At 41.9% G+C, this 27,736-nt stretch overlaps 1 protein-coding gene across 2 annotated transcripts in view; it reads left to right on the forward strand.

Moving 5' to 3' along the window:
* LOC120923047 overlaps positions 1-27,736 on the forward strand; it is a 140,494-nt gene that overhangs the window by 10,762 nt on the left and 101,996 nt on the right. For both annotated transcript variants that reach the window (XM_040334899.1, XM_040334900.1), the window contains exons 3-5: positions 3,277-3,391; positions 13,198-13,268; positions 25,146-25,200. In XM_040334899.1, coding sequence (XP_040190833.1) covers positions 3,277-3,391; positions 13,198-13,268; positions 25,146-25,200 — 241 coding nt within the window. The remainder of the gene's footprint in view (positions 1-3,276; positions 3,392-13,197; positions 13,269-25,145; positions 25,201-27,736) is intronic.

Consider the following 27,736-nt stretch of genomic DNA (forward strand, 5'->3'; position numbering starts at 1 on the left):
GTGAACGTAAATTACAGCCAGCCCCATTCACGGACACGGAAAAATTCGACACGGTTCCGACGTCAATACTTAACATAGGCTTCGCCATCTTTTTGGTGGTTTATCTTTACGCCTGAAAACCCCTTACGTAAACGGCGTATCTTTACTGCGACGGCCGGGCGTACGTTTGTGAATAGGCGTATTTAGCTGATTTACATATTCTAGGCGTAAATCAGCATACACGCCCCTAGCGGCCAGCGTAAATATGCAGTTAAGATACAACGGCGTATGAGACTTACGCCGGTCGTATCTTAGCAATATTTAAGCGTATCTCAGTTTAAGAATACGCTTAAATATACGACGGCGGGGATTCGGACTTACGACGGCGTATCTACTGATACGCCCCTCGTAAGTCTACCTGAATCTGGCCCTATGTTTATATTTAATTATTCTTCTTTATTCCTGTGTACCAAGCCCAATTTTATGTGAACAGTAGTTAGGTCATTCACCAGTAGAAATTTTGTATAACTTAATACATTTTGATTCCTTTTGAGTAATTCAAGCTTATTTGATTGCTTGAAGATCAATGATGTTCACTTTGCTAATCTGCCCTGCAGTACACTATCATGGAAAGATGCTAAGCACAAAATTATAGTATATGTAAATTACAAGTATGTAAATATGTCACTAGTTCTGATTCATCCAGCTGTGATAGCACTGCATATGTGCTTTAATTTTCTCCCAATACATTTAACATATGCAATATTTTTTCTTGAGAGGTCAACATAGCATTCCTTAAAAAGATACTAAAGCTAAAATCATGTTTTACCTTAATGCATTCCTTGCATTAAGGTAAAATAAGTTTTCGATTTCTCTGTCCCCCCATCCCCTTCCCTGTCTGAAGTGGAAGAGAGGGGGAAATAGATCCAGCACTGTACACGGCTCTCTTCTCCCCTCTCATCCTCTTCACACAGCACTCGAGCAGCAGCAGGAGTGAATGCTGTCAATCAAATGCAGTGAGAAGGAATTAGGGACGGGGCTAAGTCCCCATAGACACACAGCTCTGAAGTGCCTCCATAGCAAATGGCTTGCTATGGGGTAACACGAAGACGAGGAGGAGCCAGGAGCGCTGCCGGTAGACCCATGTAGAGGAGGATCAATACCACTGTACAGAGCAAGTGAATATAACACTATTGTTATTTTAAGCACTTGCCTACCGCTGTATAGTAAAATGACGGCGGCAGGCACCCACCCTCCCTCTGGATGGACGTCATATGACATCCTTGTTTTCCCGGCATTCTAGGTCCCGGTGTTCTCTGTGCCCAGGATTGCTCATCACAGAGCAGGGTCGTAGAGCTGTGTGTGTAAACACACAGCTCCACGTCCTGTCAGGGGAGAGGAGAACTGATCGTATGTTCCTTGTATATAGGAATAACGATCGGTTTCCTCCTCTCATCAGTCCCTTCCGTTCCACAGCTTTACACCTGTTGCCACGCCATTATCTATATCTCTGATTCCATTGCAGTGCTGCCAAACCAGCAGCTAACAAGGCCTAACACAGGAAGAAATATCATTAAAGGTCCAGTTCACTTTTAGTTCATTCACATTGTTTTAAATCAAGACTTCAATGGGGTGTTTTTGGACCCCTGAAACACTTTGGATTGTTCCTCTGACTTTTATTGGAATAATGTTTTATCTGGGCCTTTTAGTAGTGGTATGGCACTTCAGATTCTATTTTTGTCATTGGTAGCCAGCTGTTTTTTGGGGGGTTCTTTCTTCTGGAACCCTGATCATGCACATGCACAGTGGCACATTATCAGGGGGCCAGCAGCAAGAACCAGGAGGAGACAGCCAGCCCCCTGTTGACACATCCTAGCACATATGCTGTTGAGTACCCAAGACCTCCTGGGTAGGATGACCACGTGTCCCGGATTACCCGGGACAGTCCCGCATTTTGCAGGTCTGTCCGGGGCACATTTCTTCCAGGACAATACAGTGTTCCGGAATGAAACTGACAGAGCCACCCCCCCCCCCGGGCCAATCTGATGCCCCCAAAAAAGGCCACCACATCATCGCTTTACTCACTGACAGTACTTGCCCTGGCCAGGAATGCCCGGGGGAGCACAATCCCGCCCCCTGCTTGTGATTGGAGAAATCATAAATCCCGCCTCTTGTGTCCAATCACTGTGCTGTGATTCGTTACAGCACAAGCTGATTTTTGGTGAAGGGAGGGTGTCCATGAATGGTGTCCCTGTTTGGAATTGTGGTTACCCTACTTCTGGGATGCTTGATGTAAGTATCCTGGGAGGCTGCAGGTAGACAATTATATCATTCTTGCCTAGGTGGGAATCTAGGATGTGTTCCCCAAAAAAGGTAATACACTTTTTCTTTTACATTTCGATTTTTAAATAACATTTCGGTTTTTAAATAACAAAAATGTTATACTTACCTGCTCTGTGCAATGATTTTGCATAGATCAGCCCCGTTTCTACACTTCTCATGTCCCTTCCTGGTGATGTTGGCCCCACCCCCCCCCCCCCTGCCAAGTGCCCCCATAGAAAACTGCTTGCTATTAGTTGGCACTCGTGTCCATATGTGTCCATAGACACACAGAGGGCAGCTTGCCCTACTCCCTTGCTCCCTCCTCACTGGCTGTGATTGACTGTGCCTGAACCAATGGGGAGGGAGAGAGCTCTCGTGCACATCGCATAACTGGGCTCAGGTAAGTCTAAGACGGGACGGGACGGGACTGGGGGGGGGGTGCCGGGGGCTGGACAAATATGGTTTTCTACCTTAATACAGAGAATACATTAAGGGGGAAAAACTTCAGCCTTTAAAACCACTTTAAGTAATATTTTGCTTTAACATTAAACTGCACATGTTTCTTCACTAAATCTACTTTCCTGACATACCAAAGCTTAACTCTCTTTCTATGAAGACCACTATAATAACAAGAGGAAGCATTATATAACTCATCCATGGGTTCCCTCTTTGGATAAAGTGCAGCCGTTGTATTTTTTATGTAAGCAGACATTGTATGTACATTATGTTTTAGGAAGCTGGTTCACATCATCATGAAGCAAGAGAACCCTACCATATAAGTCATATTTATCGATCCAGACTGCGTATGAGTATATCCAGGGGTCATGGATTTTGGTTCATGTAACTTTAGCGTGATTCATAATAATGATACTCTTGCAAAATTCCATACGACCATGTAGTAGCAGAAAGATCTTTAACATAAAAATATTTTTGATTATGAATGTGTTGGTTATCCTTTTCTGTATTTTCTTATAGGCACTATGAAAAAATCATCTAGTGCTCCTCCAAAGCAAGAGGTGATTGACAAGGTTTTGATCAGAAGGAGCCTGGCTCATGGAGACCACATGAAGGATTTGGATGAAGCTATCAGGTATGACGAAACGTTACATGCTAAGATTAAAGTTATTGTACACCCTAACAGAAGCACATTTTGTTTTATTAAAGCATTTGTATTTAATTGACATTATTTAACGTAATATACTTGTATCATATTTTCATCCTTTTTTACATTTTAATGCTGCTGATCTCCAGCAGCCACTTCCTGTCAACATACACACGCTCCAGCGATGGCCTCAGCGTTTCTCAGGGCAGGTTTGCTGATGGAGACAACAGTGGGCCATATGATGTGTGTTGAAACGACCACTTGTAGCCCCCATCATAAACTTGTGTGTCACGGTGATAAAACAGCCAAACAAATGATAGGGACATAACATTGTCACCTTATAACAGGAAGTGCCTGAATGAGGACCACCCTGGCAACTTTTAGTTTAAAGCAACCTTTTCCATTACAATATATTTATATTAATATATATAATTAACATTTCACACAGGTTGGACATAGCAATGACATAGTGATCAAAGGACAGAACCACATTGCACAGCACAGTAGATATGCATCTGACATGCCCAAAAGTGCTGAATGCTGATGTTTTACAGCACAGGAATGGAGATATGGGCACTGGAGAAGTGAATAAAATACCACATCCAAATCACGGCACCTTCTTTTTGATTTTTTTTATGCAATTTTGACAGAATTATAGATAATAATGGTACTGGTATTGGTACTGGTATGGTGAAAATGTGGATGTACAACAGGAACCGAATGGTTTTGTGTAAAGTGCTAGTTTTGTCCATATTAGAAACATTTTAACACTGAGGCCGGGTACACACGGACAAACATGTATGGTGAAAGCGGTCCGTCGGACCGTTTTCACCATACATGTCTGCCAGAGGGCTTCAATACGCGGGGCGTGTCCGCGGTGTCGCCGCGTCGATGACGCGGTGTCGCCGCGACAATGACGCGGCGACGTGGGCGGCCCGCCTTTAAAATGCTTCCACGCATGCGTCGAAGTCATTCGACGCATGCGAGGGACGGCGGGCGCCTGGACATGTACGGTAGGTCTGTACTGACGACCGTACATGTCCGAGCGGGCAGAATTCCAGCGGACTGTTTTAAAACAAGTCCAGGAATATTTGTCTGCTGGGAAAAGGCCCGGCGGGCAAATGTTTGCTGGAATTCGGCCCGCTCGTGCCCACACACGACCAAACATGTCTGCTGAAACTGGCCTGCGGGCCAGTTTCAGCAGACATGTTTGGTCGTGAGTATGGGGCCTGAGAAGCTCTCAAACTGTTAAAGGCTGAAAGCTTAGATGGGATAATGTTTTCTTCTGAATCCATCAATCTAATTTACAATCAGATAAGCTGATTTGAGCCCATCACTTAAAGTGGTTGTAAACCCACTTTGCAATTTTTTTTCAAATCTAACACCTGCAAGACAAAGGCATAATGAGCTGTGTAATACTCACCTGGGATTGAAGCCCCCGTTGCGTTGCCCGACACAGCACCGGCCGGGAACATTTCACCCCGGAGCCGCAATGACGTCACTCCCGCACATGCACACGAAACCCGCCGGTAACGGCACAGTCACTGAAAGCAACGGCACGTACGTGCCATTGCTTCAGTGCGCATGTGCCAATTACATTGGCACATGCAAATATATATCTCCTAAACTGTTCAGGTTTAGGAGATATCCAGGGTAGCTACAGGTACGCCTTATTATAGGCTTACCTGTAGCATAAAGTGTGTTGTAAGGGTTTACAATCTCTTTAAAGGCTAAGTTCAGGTCCCCTATGTACCAATATAGCATTATTGTACTTATTTTGCAAAAATAAAACAGCTTTCCATTAATTCTACACAGGCTTACCTAACTTTCTTCATAGCTGTTTAAATACACTGCTCGATTACTTCTGCCTTACTTCCTGGTCAGACTTTAGGTCATGACACAGGAAGTTGACCAGTTAATCCTATTAGCACACACCCTGCATCATCTACCCTCAGCTGGTCAACTCCTTCCTGTGTCAAGACCTAAAGTCTGACCAGGAATTAAGGCAGAATTAATCGAGCAGTGTGTTTAAACGGCTATGAAAAGAGTAAGGTGAAAGGGACAAAACACACGTAGTAGAAATTGCTGCTCACCCCGAAAATGGCGTCAAAGAAATTTTTCCCAGTGGGGTTTTTAGGCAGCTCAAGTAATGAGTTAGAATGCAATGTGTAAAAAAGGTTTATTGGGAATAACACATACAAAAGGAAGGATGGGGAGTATGGTTAAGACATAAGTTGCGGTAATACAAAAGCATTTAAAATTCCATAATTTTTTACAGCACACAACAGGTAATTATACAGCTTGATAAGTGTAAACATAGCATATACAAAAATAGATACTAACGCGTTTTGACCCTAAAGGTCTTCTTCAGAGGTTTTAGTTGTGACTGAAAAGAAATTTGCAAAAAATTATTTATTAATTATATGTTTATATCAACTGTCCCCGGCTCCAGCCCCGTCTGTATATGGGCACTAGTAAAATAGAGGGGGGAGAGAAAAGATAAATACATATAAAAATGGAAAAATGGATAGTGAAATCATCTTTACCAAGTAGAAGAGTATGAAACAGTCCAAATTAAGCTTCATCATCGCAACAAAGGTGACCCCTTATCCGGTGACCACCTGTAGAGCCACACAGATCACTCAGCAACTTTTTGGGACTCCTGTGTGGGGGCACCTTGAGGTTGGAACATCATCCAGGGAACCAGCTGGGCCTCCTTTGTTGCGACAATGAAGCTTAATTTGGACTGTTTCATACTCTTCTACTTGGTAAAGATGATTTCGATATCCATTTTTACTTTTTTCCATTTTTATGTGTATTTATCTTTTCTCTCCCCCCTCTATTTTACTAGTGCCCATATACAGACGGGGCTGGGGCGGGGGACAGTTGATATAAACATATCATTAATAAATAATTTTTTGCTAATTTCTTTTCAGTCACAACTAAAACCTCTGAAGAAGACCTTTAGGGTCGAAACGCATTAGGATCTATTTTTGTATATGCTATGTTTACACTTATCAAGCTGTATAATTACCTGTTGTGTGCTGTAAAAAGTTATGGAATTTTAAATGCTTTTGTATTACCGCAACTTATGTCTTAACCATACTCCCCATCCTTCCTTTTGTATGTGTTATTCCCAATAAACCTTTTTTACACATTGCATTCTAACTCATTACTTGAGCTGCCTAAAAACCCCACTGGGGAAAATTTCTCTGAAAAGAGTAAGGTAAACCGGTGTAGAATTATTAGAAAGCTTTTTTATTTTTGAAAAATAAGTACATTAATGCTATATTGGTACATTGGTACGTGGTTGATTTACCTTCAACTATGCAGTGCAATTGCCTGCCTGATTGCATACAAATTGAAAGTGTTTAGGTTTGACTTCATTTTTGGGGTTTTGGTAAATCTAAAGCAAAATTGTACCAAAAAATTGTATAATATATGGAAAGCTGATCACTGTTACAAGTATTGCTTTCTCAGTAGCAAGGCTAGATTTCCATCACAAGAGCCTGTAAGCTCACAAACTTTGGATGGCCAAAGCAACACCCCTCTACTAGAATCATTTCTTTACCAGAACATTTCTTACATTACTGTTCCAAACTTAGCTGAAAATATTGTGACTGTGTAAAATAATCTTATTTGAGATGAACGATTTCTAGGATAATGGGAAAAATATATGTGGTTAACAGCTATACAGAAAAAATATACCTTTGCCTCCGCTGCCTATAGGCACAGGTTTACTGTGTTTAATGGTATTTCCATTAACTTTGAAAAAAGGGTGATCTTTTTTGCATTAAAGTGTGTGTTCGGTCAATGTTTGGATAGAGTAGGTAAGGATTAAAACCCCTGCCAAAGTATTTCTTTAAGCTGTCTGTGTACCATTAGGGAAGCGTCTCTTTACTTCCTCTCTCTCTAAAATTTAGATGAAATCTCCTAAAGTGAGGGAATCTTCCCTCTTAGGCCTCGTACACACGACCGAACATGTCTGCTGAAACTGGTCCGCTGACCAGTGTCAGCAGACATGTTCGGTCGTCTGTACGACCGACCGGACAAATGTCCGGCGGATCGGACAGGTTTCCAGCGGACAAATGTTTCTTAGCATGCTAAGAAACATGTCCGTTGGAACCATGTCCGTCGGACATGTTCGGTCATCTGTACAGACTCACCGGACATGTCCGATCGGCCGCCTTCCCTCGCATGCGTCGAAGTGATTCGACGCATGCGTGGAAGCATTGACCTTCCAGGGTCGCACACGTCAACGGCGCGGCCACGTCACCGCGCTGTCTGTCCGCGCGGATTTCGGTTTGATGGTGTGTACAACCATCAGACCGAAATCTCCGAGCGGACATGTCCGCTGAAAACGGTCCGGTGGACCGTTTTCAGCGGACAGTCCGCTCGTCTGTACGGGGCCTTAGATCACTAAACAGGTGTCCCAATGGAAGATTTCCCTTAACCTCTTGTTCTAGGACAACTCTAAAATTTTGGATTTCCCCTCACTTTAATTTTGGTGACAATTGTCAAAATAGAGGGGTGAATATGGACACGAACCGCAATGAAAACTTGACAGAGGATCAAGTTTTAGCAAAAAAATCGGTCACTTTGCACATTAAGGGCAAAGTAACAGGTTCTCTTTATAACCCAGCTCCTCTGATACTTACCTTGCCCACACTCCCTTGCTGTTCATTTTTGCTGGAATGCCTGGAATTACCCAATACTTCCGGATATGACAGAGCATGTTAAATTCCCCTCTTTATACAGTGCACAGTGCTTTTGTAGTCAATTGTCATAACATTGTCACATGAGGCAGGAGAGGAAGGCCTGAGGCAGACATGCACAGAGCTTACAGGGCATTGGGGGAAGAATAAGTATTAGTAGCAGATGATGTGAGCTATAAAGAGAATTTGTGACTTTGCCCTAAATACGCAAAATGATATGACCTCTTTAACCACTTAAGCCCCGGACCATTTTGCAGCTAAATGCCCAGGCCAGGTTTTGCGATTCGGCACTGCGTCGCTTTAACAGACAATTGCGCGGTCGTGCGACGTGGCTCCCAAACAAAATTGGTGTCCTTTTTTCCCCACAAATAGAGCTTTCTTTTGGTGGTATTTGATCACCTCTGCGGTTTTTATTTTTTGCGCTATAAACAAAAATAGAGCGACAATTTTGAAAAAAAATCAATATTTTTTACTTTTTGCTATAATAAATATCCCCCAAAAACATATCTAAAAAAAAATTTCCCCTCAGTTTAGGCCGATACGTATTCTTCTACGTATTTTTGGTAAAATCGCAATAAGCGTTTATCGATTGGTTTGCGCAAAATTTATAACGTTTACAAAATAGGGAATAGTTTTATTGCATTTTTATTCATTTTTTTTTTTTTTACTACTATTGGCGGCGATCAGCGATTTTTTTCGTGACTGCGACATTATGGCGGACACTTCGGACAATTTTGACACATTTTTGGGACCATTGTCATTTTCACAGCAAAAAATGCATTTAAATTGCATTCTTTATTGTAAAAATGACAGTTGCAGTTTGGGAGTTAACCACAGGGGGCGCTGTAGGAGTTAGGGTTCACTTTGTGTGTGTTTACAACTGTAGGGGGGTGTGGCTGTAGCATTGACGTCATCGATCGAGTCTCCCTTATATAAGGGATCACTCGATCGATACGCCACCACAGTGAAGCACGGGGAAGCCGTGTTTACATACGGCTCTCCCCGTGCTTCAGCTCCGGGGAGCGATCGCGACGGATCGGCTATAAACGAATATCCGCGCCGTCGTCCCGGATCGCTCCCCGAGGGGATCCGCCCGCCGCACGCAGCGGAGGGGGTCCCGATCGGACCCCCACCCGCTAGAAGGCAAGGACGTATATATACGCCCTTCTGCCTGTACGTGCCATTGTACGGACGTAAATAGTCGTGCGGCGGGCGTTAAGGGGTTAAACGCATAGTACTAAGTCTATCTATTAGTGTTTGAAGGCTTATGGATGCTAATGAATTTGTTGCATTATTAAAGCGGAGTTCCACTCAAAAGTGGAACTTCCACTCATTTGTCTCCTCTCCACCTCCGGTGCCACAATTGGCACCTTTTGGGGGGAGGGGGGACAGGATACCTGTCTTTGACAGGTATCCTGTTCCTACTTCTGGGAGTCAACGCAGCGGCTTATGACATCACCACGGGGCTGCCTTTTCCTCTCTCTGTCGCCGGGCCAGTAGAAGAGAGGCGCAGGGCCTCGCGCAGTCGCAGTAGGGTTCCCGGTATGAAGCCGTAAGGCTACACTGCTGTGTTCCCTTACCCGCAATGGCGGCGGCAGCACCCGACAGCTGATGGAAACATTAGCTGCAGTGTCGTCATCACTGGACTCCAGGACAGGTAAGTGTCCTATTATTAAAAGCCAGCAGCTGCAGTATGTGTCTGGCTTTTATCTTTTTGTTGGGGGCGGACCTCCGCTTTAAGTACAAATAATATGTTGTTTTCAATATCTTTTTATTCGTTTTATAAATATATTACACAAAACAAATACAACAATTTCTCAATATCTATACAATTATCCTATCCATCTGACATGGGACCGTATTTTATATTTTAGGGCCTAATATCCCTCACATTCCCTTCTATCTCTTATCGGATTATAAGGATCCCTTAAAAAATATACAAATATTTCTCATTTATTCCTATAACCATTCATACACAAAAAATAAAAATCATATTTTAACTAACATTTCCCCTCCCTCTGTTCCCCTCTATAGATATTTTATTAAAGCGGGGTTCCGGACATAATTTATTTTATTTTTTTGCAAGCTAAAATTAATTACATTAAATAGTCCCTAAAACATATTAATAGCTCCCCAATCGTTCCAGAAATCATTGCAAACACTTGTCTTATATCCTCCAGCTCATGTTGTGGCCGTATCCATCACATGTGTGGGCATGTGAAGCCCAGTTAATTTTTCTTCCTGGTTTTCGGGGAGAGGAGCATGCTGGGCGATTTTTAAGCACAGTAATGCCCAGAGACTCCTGGGAAATGATGACACTCAATGGGGTCTTAGGACAGAAAGTTGAACCACCTAGGACCAGGAACTAGGCAGATTACGAAATCTGCCTAGTAACAGCCAGATAGAAGTGAGTAAAAAACATTTATTTATTTTTTTATATTAAAGGCAAGCTGTTAATAGAAAGTTCATTTTTAGGGTGTAACTCTGCTTTAAATTCGCTGAGGACCGAAATTCATCCCATTGCTGCCACATTTTTGGCATTCGATTTTTTTATAAACACTTCTTCCCTTATCTGTCTCTCCATATGTTGTATTTCGTTCATTTCACATACCCATTCCATTACTGTTGGGGTTTCTGCCTTCTTCCATCCAAGGGCTATTATTGTTCTGGTCGCTGGTATCATATGGTGAAGGATGTCTGATTTTATAGATTTTATTGATCCTGATGTTATAGATAGTATTATAACCTTTATACTTGGTTGTATCTCTACTCCAAAAATCCCTTACCAATCCACACCCATACCAAATACGTGCCATTGTTCCCTTGTCCTTAAGACATCTTCAACATATTTCTGTATTCTCTTTATTTATTTTGTTCAGAGCTACTGGACTCCAATACCACCTCATCAGAATTTTATAATTTATTTCTTGATGTTTTACTGCTACTGATGAAGCCGTAAGGCTACACTGCTGGGTTCCCTTACCCGCAATGGCGGTGGCAGCACCCGACAGCTGATGGAAACATTAGCTGCGGTGTCGACATCACTGGACTCCAGGACAGGTAAGTGTCCATTAGATATGTGCATTCCCGTTCGTACGAATGTTATTTTCGTCCGAAAATTTTCATTTTCGTACCCGCAGAATAATGTGTACATACGAAAAAATGTAAGCACCAAAATACGAAAACGACGGGATTACGAATGAGTCGCATAACGAACAACCGCAAATACGAACGAACGATCCGACGAAAATACGACAAAACGAAAACGGCAAAAGAACGAATATGACATCTATAACAAAAGACTTGCATTCTTTATTTTGTTTGAATCCTTGTTCTGTTCGTATTTTGATTTTCAGTCGTATGTTCATATGACATCTAACAAAAGATTTTCATTCTGTATTTTGTTTGATTCCTTTTTCTGTTTGTATGTTCATATGACATCTTATAACAAAAGATATGTATTCTGTATTCTGAATTCCTTTTTTCTGTTCGTAATTTGGTTTCAAAATACAGAATGCAAATCTTTTGTTATAGATGTCATTTTCTTTTTTTTGAATGGACAGTGAGTGTAGTTAGTTAGTGAAGCAGCTTCTCTTTTGTGCTGAGTAGTACAGTAAAGCCAAATAAACTTTTCTGTGGATTTTCGTCTGAAGGGAGATCAGTTGGCTAGACTTTTGAACCTGGAACCCAAAAATGGTTTTCTGATGGAGTTTAAAAACGAACGAATGTTCGGTTTAAACGATCGTTTTTATGTTTGTTGTTAAAAAAGTCTGACCAAGTGTATGGGGCTTAACAATAGTTAATATGGATGAGCCGCGTGTTGAAAGTGCAGCGAATCCCGCAATATATTTACGAAAGTACAAAATGACAAAAATTCACGAAAATTATTGTCTAACAAGTAACGAACATGAATTAAACAGAATAACGAACCATCCCGCATGTACGAAAATAAAACGGTAACCAAAATACGAAACGATCGGAATACGAAAAAATCGCGTCGTACGAAAAACGAACGGGAACGAACAGGAAAACGGGCGTCTTACGAAAAACGAACGGGAACGAACCTACGGAACGATACGAAACAGAACAAAAAAAAACGAAAAAAAATTCTGTGCACATGTCTAGTGTCCATTTATTAAAAGCCAGCAGCTACAGTATGTGTAGCTGCTGGCTTTTAATAACATTTTTTGGGCAGACCTCCGCTTTAACTACAAATACCGTATTTATCGGCGTATACCGCGCACTTTTTTGCCCTGAAAATCAGGGCAAAATCGTGGGTGCGCGGTATACGCCGATATCCGCTTTCCCGCGCCGAGTTTTGAATACTGCGCCGACATATACCGAGCGCAGTACACTCGGGTATAGTCGGGCAGTCTCGGCAGTCTTCCGCGCTCACGTACTGGACGTACAGGACGTCAGCGCGGGTAGCCGAGCATTGCCGACAATACACGAGTGTACTGCGCTCTGTATATGTCGGCGCAGTATTCAAACTCGGCGCGGGAAACGAGCGGGGAGGACGCGAGGACGCCGCAAGGACGCCGGACCCGCCGAAGAGGACACCGGACCCGCCGAAAAGGACACCGGACCCGCCGCAGAAGGACACCCGAAGCCACAGAAGGACACCCGAAGCCGCAGAAGGACGCCGGACCCGCCGAAGAGGACACCCGAAGCCGCAGACGAACGCCGGACCCGACGAGGCCGCCGATGGACGCCGCGCAAGACACCAAAACTGTAAGTACAAAAACCACAAAAAAAAAAATTTCCCACAGGATTCGGGTCAACTTTGGGGGTGCGCGGTATACGCGGGAGCGCGTTATACCGCGATAAATACGGTAATATGTTGATAAGACCTGTAGCTTAGCTACTGCTCAAGCTCATTTTAATTTATCATTGTTTAACCAGCATATTATTATGAAGTCATGTTTTGTCTGTAGGTCTCTTTTCAGTTAATAACCCCCTATTTATTTCTTCAACCTATCTAATTTCCAAAAGAATGTCTTCAGGAGGATAGACAACTAAATAAAATGAAGTGATGTTGTAAAAATATCCTAAATATAGAATACCATTTATTTTTTCAAGAAAACTTGAAGCCGCCAAGGGACATTTGAAGAAAGAGCTGAAGAATCTAGAAGCACAGAATGAGTTCTTTGGTAATGGCTAATTATAGTAGGCACCTATTCAGTGTTTTGTCATGTATGTCTATCAGAGAACATGGAGATTGCCAAATATGGCCAGGAGCCAGGCAATCGGGAACCCAACCCAGGGAGATCCAACAATGTACAGTATATTAGTATATACATTTTTATTTCAGGAACACAGTATAGCACTGGAAACATAAAGTATGCATTCAGATCAACAGACTTGACAAAATGTCTTTATTTCCAGTTTCCTGTGCTCCATCCAGTCAATAAAAAAAGAAGAACTGACATCTCCAATTTCTCTTAATCAGTACATGTAATAATAACAGAATATTGATAGAATAGTGTAAAGGGGAAAACACCATATTTGTGCATGGTATTTAAATGACAGGAAATCCACATAAACTATTTCTAAGAGTGTAATGCCCCGTACACACCATCACTTTATGTGATGAAAAAAAACGACACTTTCTGTGAAGTAAAAAATGACGTTTTTGAAACTTCAATTTTCAAAGACGAAGTTGCATACACACCATCGTTTTCTCACAATGATCTTGCAAAGTCAGGTTACGTTCCACCACGTTTTACCATTGAAGCTAGCTTCTGGGCATGCGTAGATGAAAAAACGTCTTAGAAAACGACGTTTTTTGCTACACACGGTCAATTTCTGTGAGGTAAAAAGTGCACTTTTGAAAAACGACACATAAAATTGAAGCATGCTTCAATTTTTTTCTGTCGTTTTTTAGAAGACATAAAACGACGTTTTTGCCCACACACGGTCAATTAAATTGACGTTTTTGAAAATGACGTTTTTTTCCATCGCAGAAAGTGATGGTGTGTACGCGGCATAAGGGTTGTTTTTGACATTTTTCAGGCAGGACGTGATTTACTGCATGTGTAGTAAATCCTCAAGTTACTAGAAAATTGATATTATTTGTTATGGTATCTGTAAAAATATTGACCAATTTAATTTTACTGACTAGAAAATCTCACACTGAAATTATATTTGTGTAAAAATTTTAATTTCAAATTATTGAAATGTTTTTTTCTTGCATTTTGGGTTCAAGAAAAAAATAAATATATGCAGTAGGGATGAGCTTCGTGTTTGAGTCGAAATACGAACGTTACGGGCCGTTTGTGCCAAATTCGAGTGGCGCGTCATGGCCCATAATTCACTGCGGCATCGCAGTGCATTGCTGGCTGATGATTGGCCAAGCATGCACTATGACCCGCATGCTTGGCCAATCACAGTGTGCAAAAAACGGAGAGCCATAATTGGCCAAAGCCAGGGTGGCTTTGGCCAATTATGGCTCAGGGGGTTTAGTACACGCCCCACACTATAAAAGGCCGCCTGCAGGTCGGCCTTGTGTAGTGTGTTGCGGCGGTGGTTAAAGACAGACAGAGAGAGAGAGAGAGACAGTGTCATTTTTTCTAGGTAGATAGAGCAGGCAGGCTAGTCAGTTAAAGTTACAGTGTGTAGAGGATATAAGCATCCCAGGTGTTGTACATATATTTATACACTGTATAGTTTAGCTAGATCAGCTATTCCTAATGTACTGGCAAGCAGGTGATTGTGCTAGCTGCAGTATTCTCACGTGGTGTATTGCCTGTGTCCTCTGCAGTGTGCACCATAAAGCTACGTGGTGTGTGTACTGCCTTTGTCCTCTGTAGTTTGCACCTAAAGCTACTTGGTGTGTACTGCCCGTGTCCTCTGTAGTTTGCACCTAAAGCTACTTGGTGTGTACTGCCCATGTCCTCTGCAATTTGCACCTAAAACTACGTAGTGTGTGTACTGCCTTTGTCCTCTGCAGTTTGCACCTAAAGCTACTTGGTGTGTACTGCCCGTGTCCTCTGCAGTTTGCACCTAAAGCTACGTAGTGTGTACTGCCTGTGTCCTCTGCAGTGTGCACCATAAAGCTACGTGGTGTGTACTGCCTTTGTCCTCTTCAGTTAGCGCTTAAAGCTACTTGGTGTGTACTGCCTGTGTCCTCTGCAGTTTGCACCTAAAGCTACTTGGTGTGTACTGCCTGTGTCCTCTGCAGTGTGCACCATAAAGCTATGTAGTGTGTGTACTGCCATTGTCCTCTGTAGTTTGCACCTAAAGCTACTTGGTGTGTACTGCCTGTGTCCTCTGCAGTGTGCACCATAAAGCTACGTAGTGTGTGTACTGCCTTTGTCCTCTGTAGTTTGCACCTAAAGCTACTTGGTGTGTACTGCCCATGTCCTCTGCAGTTTGCACCTAAAGCTACGTAGTGTGTGTACTGTCTTTGTCCTCTGCAGTTTTCACCTAAAGCTACTTGGTGTGTACTGCCCGTGTCCTCTGCAGTTTGCACCTAAAGCTACGTAGTGTGTACTGCCCGTGTCCTCTGCAGTGTGCACCATAAAGCTACGTAGTGTGTGTACTGCCTGTGTCCTCTGTAGTTTGCACCTAAATACTGCCCATGTCCTCTGCAGTTTGCACCTAAAGCTACGTAGTGTGTGTACTGCCTTTGTCCTCTGCAGTTTTCACCTAAAGCTACTTGGTGTGTACTGTCCGTGTCCTCTGCAGTTTGCACCTAAAGCTACGTAGTGTGTACTGCCCGTGTCCTCTGCAGTTTGCACCTAAAGCTACGTAGTGTGTACTGCCTGTGTCCTCTGCAGTGTGCACCATAAAGCTATGTGGTGTGTACTGCCTTTGTCCTCTGCAGTTTGCACCTAAAGCTACTTGGTGTGTACTGCCCGTGTCCTCTGCAGTTTGCACCTAAAGCTACTTGGTGTGTACTGCCTGTGTCCTCTGCAGTGTGCACCATAAAGCTACGTAGTGTGTGTACTGCCTTTGTCCTCTGCAGTTTGCACCTAAAGCTACGTAGTGTGTGTGCTGCCTTTGTCCTCTGCAGTTTGCACCTAAAGCTACTTGGTGTGTACTGCCCGTGTCCTCTGTAGTTTGCACCTAAAGCTACGTGGTGTGTGTACTGCCTTTGTCCCCTGCAGGCCATTAGTATGTCTGGAAGGACAACAAGGAGAGGCAGAGAGTCACGAGGGCAAGCAGGCTCTGCGTCTAGAGGCAACAGTGCTGGTCGTGGACACGGTGCATCCTCATCAGCACGTTGCCGTTGGACACGCTTGTCCTTGTTTTCGGAAGTTGGCCGCGTTGTGCCGCAACATGCCGAAGACTTGTAGGGGGAAGTGGGGGGAAACCCATGCTATTGTTCTCAATGATTTTCATCCATATTGCAGAAACCAGACATTACATTAAAGCCGCAAGCAGTTTTAAATTACTTTTTTCTTATAGTAATCTAATTTTGTGCAGGGACAGTTCTAAACACGTGCCACCTCACAGGCATACTATAGACACCCAGCAGGTACGATATTTAAAGGAATTTTTCATTTTTTTTCACTTTAAGCATCATTAAAATCACTGCTCCAGAAAAAAATACAGTTTTTAAAACTTTTTTCTCCATTGATGCATGTTCCCTGGGGCAAGACCCGGGTTCTCAAACCCATTTTTCAACAATAACTTGCATATTAGGCTTTAAAATTAGCACTTTTGAATTCAAACGTTCGAGTCCCATTGACGTCAATGGGGTTCTAAATGTTCACGCGAACGTTTGGTCCGTTCAAAGGTTCTGGCCCGAACCGAACAGGGGGGTGTTCGGCTCATTCCTAATATGCAGATTGGTATTATAATTACTATTATTATATGGTGCAGTCAATTTAATGTTGACTTGGCAAGAGCACTGACTTGATGCCACATAATAATAACAATAATAAAAACAAGTTGGTCAATGCTTATTGTACAAATATTTAATGCCCAAATGTTATAATTAAAGTCTTATTGAACCTTTGGTTCTAATTGGTTAAGTATATTCCTGGTGCATCAAAACAGAAGGTGTTGAATACCTGAGTAGAAAAGCCTGTCCCCTGCCAACAGCTGCAGAGTGGGGCCATTGCTCTCTGTGTATAAGCAATTGTTTAATTGCCACCTACTGAATTGCCCCCTACCGGATCAAATCTCTAGCTCTGTAATCAGCTAAGCTCTTGGATCGCTCAGGCTCTGACTCAGTAGGAGGTGTGTTGGACCTTCTGAGGGGGATCATTGTTTCCCCCACCCAGAACAAGTGTCCCACTCTGCAGCACACTGACAGGTGACAGGCTCCTCTACTCAGGCTGTGGCTGATTTTTAAGAAAGCAAACTGTAAGTTTTTGCACACCTTTTGTTTTGATGTACCTGGAATTGATTAACTGATTTAAAATTAAAGTTGAGCTGGGGTTTAACCACTTAAGGACCGCCCATCGCATATATACTGCGGCAGCGCGAAACGGCGTAACCCATATGTCGTTTCGTGCACGAGTCATTGTGGGTGCATGCGCCCGCTGCACAGCGGGGAAGCCAATTCGCTATCTCTCCTCAGAGAGGCAGAACAGGAATCTGCCTTTGTAAACAAAGCAGAACCCCGTTCTGACAGGAGAGTATAGTGAAATTGTTCATTCCTACTGATTAGGAACAGCGATCTTTCTGTACTCCCAGTCCACTCCCCCAACAGTTAGAAACACCTCCCTAGGAAACCAAACCTCTTGCTCTCCCCTTAGTGTTAACCCCTTCCCTGCCAGTGTACATTATATAATGATCAGTGTTTTTTTTAGCTCTGATCACTGTAATAATGTCCCAAAAAAGTGTCAAAAGTGTCCGATCTGTCTGCCGCAATGTAGCAGTCCCGCTAAAAATCGCTGATCACACCCATTACAAGTATAAAAAAAAATATGATTTAAAAATGCCATAAATCTATCCCATAGTTTGTATACGCGATAACTTTTGCGCAAACCAATCAATATACGATTATTGCAAATTTTACCAAAAATATGTAGCAGAATACATATTGGTCTAAAGTGATGAAAAAAAAATATTTCACTTTTTATTTGGTGATAGTTATTATAGAAAAAGTAAAAAATATTGTGTTTTTTTTTTTTTCAAAATTGTCGGTCTGTTTTTATTTATAGCGCAAAAAATTAAAAACCATCAAATACCACCAAAAGAAAGCTCTATTTGGGGGGAAAAAGGATTTTATTTGGGTACAACGTTACACGACCGCACAATTGTGAGTTAAAGCGACGCAGTGCCGCATTGCAAAAAATTGCCTGGTCATTAATGAGGTAAATCCTTCCGGTCCTTAACCGCTTGCCGACCGCTGCACACCAATATACGTCGGCACAATGGCAGCGGTGGGCAAATGGGCGTACCTGTATGTTCCCTTTAACCTCCTGGGCGGTGTTCCCGAGTCTGACTCGGGGTGAGATTTTTGGGCTAGGATCGGTAACCCCGAGTCAGACTCGGGCTTGCCTCGCTGGATGTACAGGGAGTTTTACTTACCTTGTCCCTGGATCCAGCGATGCCCGCGCTGTGTGAGCGAGCAGGACCTCGCTCGATTCACACAGTGCCTCCGTGTGACGCCGATCTCCGTTCCCTGCGACGTTACGACGCACGGGGACGGAGAACGGCGCCAAATTCAAAAAAGTAAACAAACACTATACATACAGTATACTGTAATCTTATAGATTACAGTACTGTATGTAAAAAAAACACACCCCCCTTGTCCCTAGTGGTCTGTCCTGTGTCATGCATGTCATTTTATATAATAAAAACGTTTCTTTCTCCCTGCAAACTGTAGATTGTCCATAGCAACCAAAAGTGTCCCTTTATGTCAAAAATGGTTTTAGATCAGCTAGAAAACAGCGATAATAAATTATAATCACTTGCAGAATTGTGCGATAGCGATTTGTGGGGAAATTCGTCATAAAAAAAATAAATAATGACAGCAACAATTCTGCAACTGAGCAAATTTCAGTGATTTTGATTTGATTACATTATTGAATAATTTTTATTATAATTATATTATTATTTGTTATAATTATTTATAATTATTTATTATATTATAATTTATAATTTTGTTTTTAAAAAAATGTCATACCCGGGATGCCTATTAGAAGCTTGTTTGGTCAGATTTAAGTGAGTTATTTCTAAAAATGACAGACCTACAATATAAAACGCCAAATTTCCTTGCAAATAATGGTACCGCTTTCAGCATGTTTTTTCTGAAAGAATCATACCGCCAGGGAGGTTAATCTGCAACATTGTATGCGCTCGCGCGCCTGCCGCAAGCTCCATGAGCGTGCCGCGGGTCCCGCGGACCCGATGTCGATCTGCGATCGTGTCGCAGATCGGCAGAACGGGGAAATGCCTATGTAAACAAGGCATTTCCCTGTTCTGCCTAGCAACATGACAGGGATCCACTGCTGCCTGTCATCGGGAGCAATGATCTCTGTCATGTTCTAGTGAGACCACCCCCCCACAGTTAGGACACACTTAACCTCTTGATTGCCCCCTAGTGTTTAACCCCTTCTCTGCCAGTGTCATTTACACAGTAATCAGTAAATTTTTATAGCACCGATCGCTGTATAAATGACCATGGTCCAAAAATTGTGTCAAAAGTGTCCGATGTGTCTTCCGCAATGTCGCAGTCACGATAAAAATCGCAGATCGCCGCCATTACTAATAAAAAATTATAATAATAAAAATGTCTTAAATCTATCCCCTATTTTGTAGACGCTTTAACTTTTGCGCAAACCAATCAATATACACTTATTGCATTTTTTTTACCAAAAATATGTGGAAGAATACGTATCGGCCTAAAATGAGGAAAAATAATGTTTTTATATATTTTTGGGGGATATTTATTATTGCAAAAAGTAAAAAATATTGCTTTTTTTCAAAATTGACGCAATTTTTTTGTTTATAGCACAAAAAATAAAAACCGCAAGGGTGATCAAATGCCACCAGAAGAAATCTCTATTTGTGGGAAAAAAAGGACGTCAATTTTGTTTGGGTACAACATTGCACGACCGCGCAATTGTCAGTTAAAGCGACGCAGTTCCGTATAGCAAAAAGTGCTCTGGTCTGGAAGGGGGTAAATTCTTCCGGGGCTGAAGTGGTTAATACAGTAAAACTTTCTAGAGCCATATTTTAATAACAGCATGTAATATTATTATTCAGTATTTATAAAAAGCTAACAGTTTACACAGTGCTTTACAAAATAATGGGAGACAGTACCGTTTCAATACAATTCAGGAGTGCCCTGCTCGTGAGAGCTTACAATCTAAAGGGAGCAGAAAGTGATACAAAACGTGTTACCTGTGAGTGGATGAGTTGTTCAATGAAGTAAAATGCATTTATTAGGTAGAGACAGGATAGGCTTCCCTAAGAAGATGACTTTTCAGGGATCACCTAAAGGCACACAGAATGGGATATAGCAGTACGGATTGGGGTAGAGTGTGTCAGAGGATGGAAGAAACCTTGGAACAGTCCTGGAGGTGTTTAGAAAACTAAAGTACAGGAAGTTTTGAGAGCAGCAAAGAAGGCAGTTTAATTTGAGATGAGGTTGGTGATGGAGTTGAGCATAGTTGTGGATGGCTTCGTAAATTGATGTTAGTATTTTTAATTTTATTTGTTGAGCGATTGGAAGCCAGTGGAAAGATTAGCAGGGAGGTGTGGCAGCCACTGAGCCATTAATAAGGTAGATAACTCTGGCAGCAGTATTCAATGAGGAGAAAGTTGCAGCAGTCAAGGCAAGAGATAGCAAGTTAGTGGATTATTAGTAGTGTTGCTCACGAATATTCGTATTGCGAATATTCGGCTCGAATATGGCATATTCGAGTATTCGCGATATATTTCGAATTTCGCGGTGAATATTCGCAATTCCGAATATTCGCATTTTTTCAATTTTATTTTTAAAACAGATCACATCCTATCGACGTCTAAAAGCATTGCTGGTATGATTAGAGACCCTGGGCCGAGTAGCTAAGCTGAGGCGATCCTTTTATGTTGCCGAATTGAAAAAAAAAAAATTGCGAATTTTCGCTAATGCGAATGCGAAAATGATTGCGAATTTTCGATAACTGTGGTAGGAGAACTCTGATTGTCTCTGATGCAAAAGGGGGGGGGCTTTGTGTATGTTTCTGTTATGAATATTTGTATGTTTGATATTATTTTTTTGTAAGAAGGAAAAAATTGCGCATACCTTAAAAAAAGGGGAGAATACAGCAGCAACTCAAAAATGTTATACAACATAAATTAATACAAGACAGAAAATGGAGTCGCTCTACAAGAATAAAAAATATGTCTAGTGACAAGACATGTGGGCAAATTATAAAATAAGCAAGCGCAAATAACTTGTGAAATACACAGTGAAACAAATATATAAAGAAATATAGTCCCAATAATAGAAAAATAATCTTTCATAAAAATGTCTTTGATATGTGAAGTGAAAAAAAGTCCAAAGCATGCAGCATGAACGTGTTCAATCTTCAAGGTGTTTGATTGACAAACGGCTGTGACAGATGGATAGAGTAAAGAATCACCACCAATGCAAAACACTTTTTATTTTCTATTGTAAAATATCAAGAATATTCTGAGCCAATCAGAGTGCTCCTTCCGCATTTGCCGAATATTCGCAATTATTTTGTATTGTAAAATATCAAGAATATTCTGAGCCAATCAGAGTGCTCCTTCCGCATTTGCCGAATATTCGCAATTATTTTGTATTGTAAAATATCACAAATATTCTGAGCCAATCAGAGTGCTCCTACAGCATTTGTCGAAATTGCGCAGTAAATATCGCATTCGCATTTTGCGAAATTTCGAAAAAATATCAAGAATATTCTGAGCCAGAGTGCTCCTACCGCAGTTATCGAAAATTCGCAATTATTTTCGCATTCGCAATAGCGAAAATTCGCAATCATTTCATTTCGATAAAATATCATGAATATTCAAATTTAGCGAATATATCTCGAATATTCGACTATATATTCGAGATATATCGCGAAATCGAATATGGCGTATTCTGCTCAACACTAATTATTAGATTGGTGGTGTCATTGGTTAGGAAAGCGTGTATTTATTTTGTCCCATTATTTTTGACAGTGTTACTTTAGGCTATTCTGGTTAGTTGGATAAGACTCGTGCACTCCAATTTGTAATTTTGCCATATATGGCCATTTGGACTAAAAACAGGGCATTGTCTAAGTCCTTGTAGAGCATTTTTCTTTAGTTTTTGATCCAGTCCTATATTATGCCAATAATCATGAAATGTGTCAAGACAGATTTTGATTGTCCAAAATGTGGTCAGAGGTGTGAAAGTTGTGGAACCACCCTTTTCTAATAGTATAATCCCATCTCTTAAAGTCAGAGGGCCAGATTCTTAAAAGGCTTACGACGACGCAACGCCATTTGCGCCATCGTAAATCCTAATCTGGCCCGGCGTATCTATGCGACTGATTCTTAGAATCAGTTACGCATAGATATCCCTTAGATCTGACCGGCGTAAGGCTCTTACGCTGTCAGATCTTAAATGCAATTTTTTTTCCCGCCGCTAGGTGTCGCCTCGTCGTTTTCCCCGTCGTCTATGCAAATTAGCTATTTACGCCGATTCCCGAACGTACGCGCGGACGACGCAGTGAATTTACGCCCCCTATATGAGGGGCAAGTTTACGAAGGTCCGTCGTATGCCATGTTAAGTATGGCGTCGGGTCAGCGTCGTCTTTTTTCGCGAATACGACTTTACGTCAATGACGCTCACGTCGGCGTCATTGACGTTTTCCGTCGTGAGCTGGAGCATGCGCACTGGGCTATTTTTTGATACCCGGCGCATGCGCAGTTCGATCGTCGCGGGGGCGCGCCTAATTTAAATACAAGCCGCCCCCTTTGAATTACGCGGCCTTACGCCGAGCCATTTACACTACGCCGCCGCAAATTAGGGAGCAAGTGCTTGGAGAATACAGCACTTGCTCCAGTAATTTGCGGCGGCGTAGTGTAAATGGCTTACGCTACGCCGCCGCAGATTCTACCAGAATCTGGCCCAGAAAGTCTGCAAAAGGCCTTAACTTCCCTGGCGGTATGATTCTTTTTTAGATTTTTGGTTCTGAAAGTGGTACCATTATTTTGCATGGAAATTTGGCGTTTGCAGAATTTGCTCAGTTGCAGAATTGTCGCTGTCATACATTCAGGCTCCATTCACACCTAGGCGTTTTCACGCCCGACGCCCGCCGCTATTGCAGCCTGCAATACGCTGAAGGGGTGATTTAACATTGTCGGCTATGGAGATGGTTCACATCTCCACGCCGAACACCGAAACGCCTGAAGCTCAAAACAAGTCCCTGACCCTTTTTTTCAGGCGTCTTCGGCATTCGGCCATATTACACAATGTGTAATCACCCCTTGTTTTGTCGCGGCAAATCGCGGTAAAAAACGCCGCAATTTGTGGCAGGAAATCGCGGTAAAAACGGCCGCAAATCGCCTACGCCTAGGTGTGAATGCAGCCTCAGTGTTTGATGATAAATTTCCCCACAAATCGCTATCGCTCAATTCTGCAAGTAATTCTAATTTATTTTCGCTGTTTTCTAGCTGGTCTAAAACCACTTTTGACATAAATGGACACTTTTTGGTTGCTATGGACAATCTCCAGTTTCCAGGCAGAAATAAACAGTATTTATAATATAACAGTGCATGCAGGACACTGGACAGACCACTAGGGACAAAGGGGATGTGTAATTATTTGATACAGTACTGTAATCTGTAAGATTACAGTATACTGTATCTATATTGTGTTTTTACTTTTGTGAATTTGGTGCCGAACTCTGTCCTGTGCGTTGCGCCGCTCGGGAGCGGAGCTTGGCGGCACTCGGCAGTCACCATTGTGTGAATCGAACGAGATGACAGCTCGCACACACAGCGGGGACACATCGCAGGATCCAGGGACAAGGTTAGTAACTTCCCCCTGTATCCTGCAATGCGATCCCGAGTCTAGCTCGGGGTTACCGCTTTTGGTATGTAAAATTCACCCCGAGCCAGACTCGGGAATACCACTAGGCAGGTTAATACTTCTGAATACATGCCTGAATGTGTAAATTGCTGTCTAACTGCCAGGGTAGAGATTACTTAATTGTAGATGACAGAAGGTGTCAAAGGCCCTCAACCCTCCCCATTAAATTTTTTTGGGCAAACAAGGTTTATCTTAGCCTCACCTGTTGAGCATCCACTCACCAGCTATGTGATGTCATCATGGAGGAGTGGAAGAGGACTCCAGTGGCAACCTGTAAAGCTCTGGTGAACTCCATGCCCTTAATGAGTATTAAGGCAGTGCTAGAAAATAATTGTGGCCACACAAAATATTGACACTTTGGGCCCAATTTGGACATTTTTACTTAGGGGTGTACTCACTTTTGTTGACAGTGGTTTTGACATTAATGTCTGTGTGTTGATTTAATTTGAGGGGACAGGAAATTTACACGGTTATACAAGCTGTACACTCACTACTTTACATTGTAGCAAAGTGTCATTTCTTATTACAAAAATGTGAGGGGTGTACTCACTTTTGTGAGATACTGTATATCTATGACTATAAAAACTCTCTCATATTATCCAAATGGCTGGGGATGGCTTTTAATTATATAGATTTATGAACACCACAAATTACTTATAGTAAATGTTACTTAGTGGTCATTTACCTATAGGAATGAATGATATGACAAAAATGTGGAATGTCTGGAGAGTGTAAATAGTTGTAGTTTTTAAATTAGCGTGACGTGACTTAGACACTGTCTAATGTTACTTTATGATGCTGAGTCACCAAGCAGGGAGAAGTTAGTCTCTTTGATTCCTAATTTTCACACGCACGAGGAGAAAAATATGACCCAAGGCGCATCTGCCCCTAGGAATTAGTCTGAGAATTTAAACATGAAACAGCATGAGAGTAAATGACTTATAAAAGTGCAACAGACAGGTAGATTAAAAACAGATTAATGGAGGTGCATATACATATTTAATAAGTGATCTGCTTTGTATATGTCTTTCTTGTACAGGGCAACCACTACAGGCTGCAGGACCCCATATGCTGAGTCTTTCTTATGATCCCAGGTTGGTATATTCATATTTAATGTAGAATGACTTAAGTAATATAGACCAGTAAAATTCTATAAGCTAGAACATCATTTAATAGTTATAAATGGCCATAAAGTGCACAGTTCCCTAAATATGGTCTATTTAGACGATATTCTTCTGGATACAAGCTTACAGATTATAAAGGTTGAAAATATAATGAATGGTTTGTCAATGAGACAAGGAGAGATATTTATATTATTATAGTATATTGTATGACTATATATATGTATGATATGTATGATGGTTTCTGCATCTGTGTTTACCAACACATGCACGTATAGCATATTTCCCCAAATGTGAAAGTGGCGTGTCCCTGTGGCAGCTATTATCTGGGCACAGCAGCCCATTAATTTGAATAGGAGGCTGAAACACAGGTAGAAAGACCCTGCAGCTTTTAAAAAAGCATGGCCGCATGTTTTCCAATGTGTGGGGTGCCATTATGGCACCCTCATATTTCTGCTTAATAGCAGTGCATTTTTGATGTGGCTGCCTCCCAGTGTAGGAACACATGCAAAAAACACGCCTTCCCACACCTGTAATTGTGTGAGCCTAGCTTTAGAAAGACTAAAAAAAAGACACAAGTCTATCAACTTCAACTAAGAGAAAAATGTATGTACAGTGGGGAGAACAAGTATTTGATACACTGCCCATTTTGAAGGTTTTCCTATTTACAAAGCATGTCGGTACTCTTCAACTGTGAGAGATTAAATCTAAAACAAAAATCCAGAAAATCACAATGTATGATTTTTAAGTAATTAATTTGCATTTTATTGCATGGCATAAGTATTTGATACATCAGAAATGCAGAACTTAATATTTGGTACAGAAACCTTTGTTTGCAATTACAGAGATCATACGTTTCCTGTAGTTCTTGACCAGGTTTGCACACACTGCAGCAGGGATTTTTGCCCACTCCTCCATACAGAGCTTCTCCAGATCCTTCAGGTTTCGGGGGTGTCGCTGGGCAATACAGACTCTCAGCTCCTTCCAAAGATTTTTTATTGGGTTCAGGTCTGGAGACTGGCTAGGCCACTTCAGGACCTTGAGATGCTTCTTACGGAACCACTCCTTAGTTGCCCTGGCTGTGTGTTTTTTGGGTCGTTGTCATGCTGGAAGACCCAGCCATGACCCATCTTCAGTGCTCTTACTGAGGGAAGGAGGTTTTTGGCCAAGATCTCACGATACATGGCCCCATCCATCCTCCCCTCAATACGGTGCAGTCGTCCTGTCCCCTTTGCAGAAAAGCATCCCCCAAAAATGATGTTTCCACCTCCATGCTTCACGGTTGGGATGGTGTTCTTGAGGTTTTACTCATCCTTCTTCTTCCTCCAAACATGGCGAGTGGAGTTTAGACCAAAAAGCTCTATTTTTGTCTCATCAGACCACATGACCTTCTCCCATTCCTCCTCTGGATCATCCCGATGGTCATTGGCAAACTTCAGATGGGCCTGGACATGCGCTGGCTTGAGCAGGGGGACATTGCGTGCGCTGCAGGATTTTAATCCATGACGGCATAGTGTGTTACTAATGGTTTTCTTTGAGACTGTGGTCCCAGCTCTCTTCAGGTCATTAACCAGGTCTTGCCATGCAGTTCTGGGCTGATCCCTCACCTTGTGCCTTGTGCAGGTCTACAATTTTATCCCTGATGTCTTTACACAGCTCTTTGGTCTTGGCCATTGTGGCGAGGTTGGAGTCTGTTTGATTGAGTGTGTGGACATGTGTCTTTTATACAGGTAACAAGTTCAAACAGATGCAGTTCATACAGGTAATGGGAGAACAGGAGGGCTTCTTAAAGAAAAAATAACAGGTCTGTAAAAGATCGGAATTCTTACTGGTTGGTATGTGATCAAATACTTATGTCTTGCAATAAAATGCAAATTAATTATTTAAAAATCACACAATGTGATTTTCTGGATTTTTGTTTTAGATTCCGTCTCTCACAGTTGAAGAGTACCTATGATAAAAAGATCTCTAAACCTGCAAAATGGGCAGTGTATCAAATACTTGTTCTCCCCACTATATATATAAATAAAAAATTTGCACATACAGAACCCTAAGCCCATAGTAGACCCAGAAGAAGGCAAAAAACGTATGATCACTGTCCAGTTTGCTACAACGGGTAAACCATTTTTATGTGTAAAAATAATTATTTCAGACATGGAGTGTTCATAAATGGAAGATGTTGATAAGAAAATTACCATTAGATAAAATAAATACTACAGCTCAGTGAATTGACCTTAACTGTCAGATATATGCAACTGCTGTGTCTTACATGTCAAACTTTCTTGACTAGCAATCAATAGTCCAGTAGTACACCATTATCTGATTTGGAAGTACACTAATCATAACATGCAAAACAATATAATATACTGTGTGTATGTGCATGTGTATGAACAACTCCTGCCCATACACTGACTCCAGTGTTCCTCTTTACAAAATAAAATGCACACTCCAATTTGGCTGTCACATACATTTTTGTTGTGTAATGAAAGACATCTTAAAAGACAAATGT

The sequence above is a fragment of the Rana temporaria genome, chromosome 1 (genome assembly GCF_905171775.1).
Source record: "Rana temporaria chromosome 1, aRanTem1.1, whole genome shotgun sequence".
Lineage (NCBI taxonomy): Eukaryota > Metazoa > Chordata > Amphibia > Anura > Ranidae > Rana > Rana temporaria.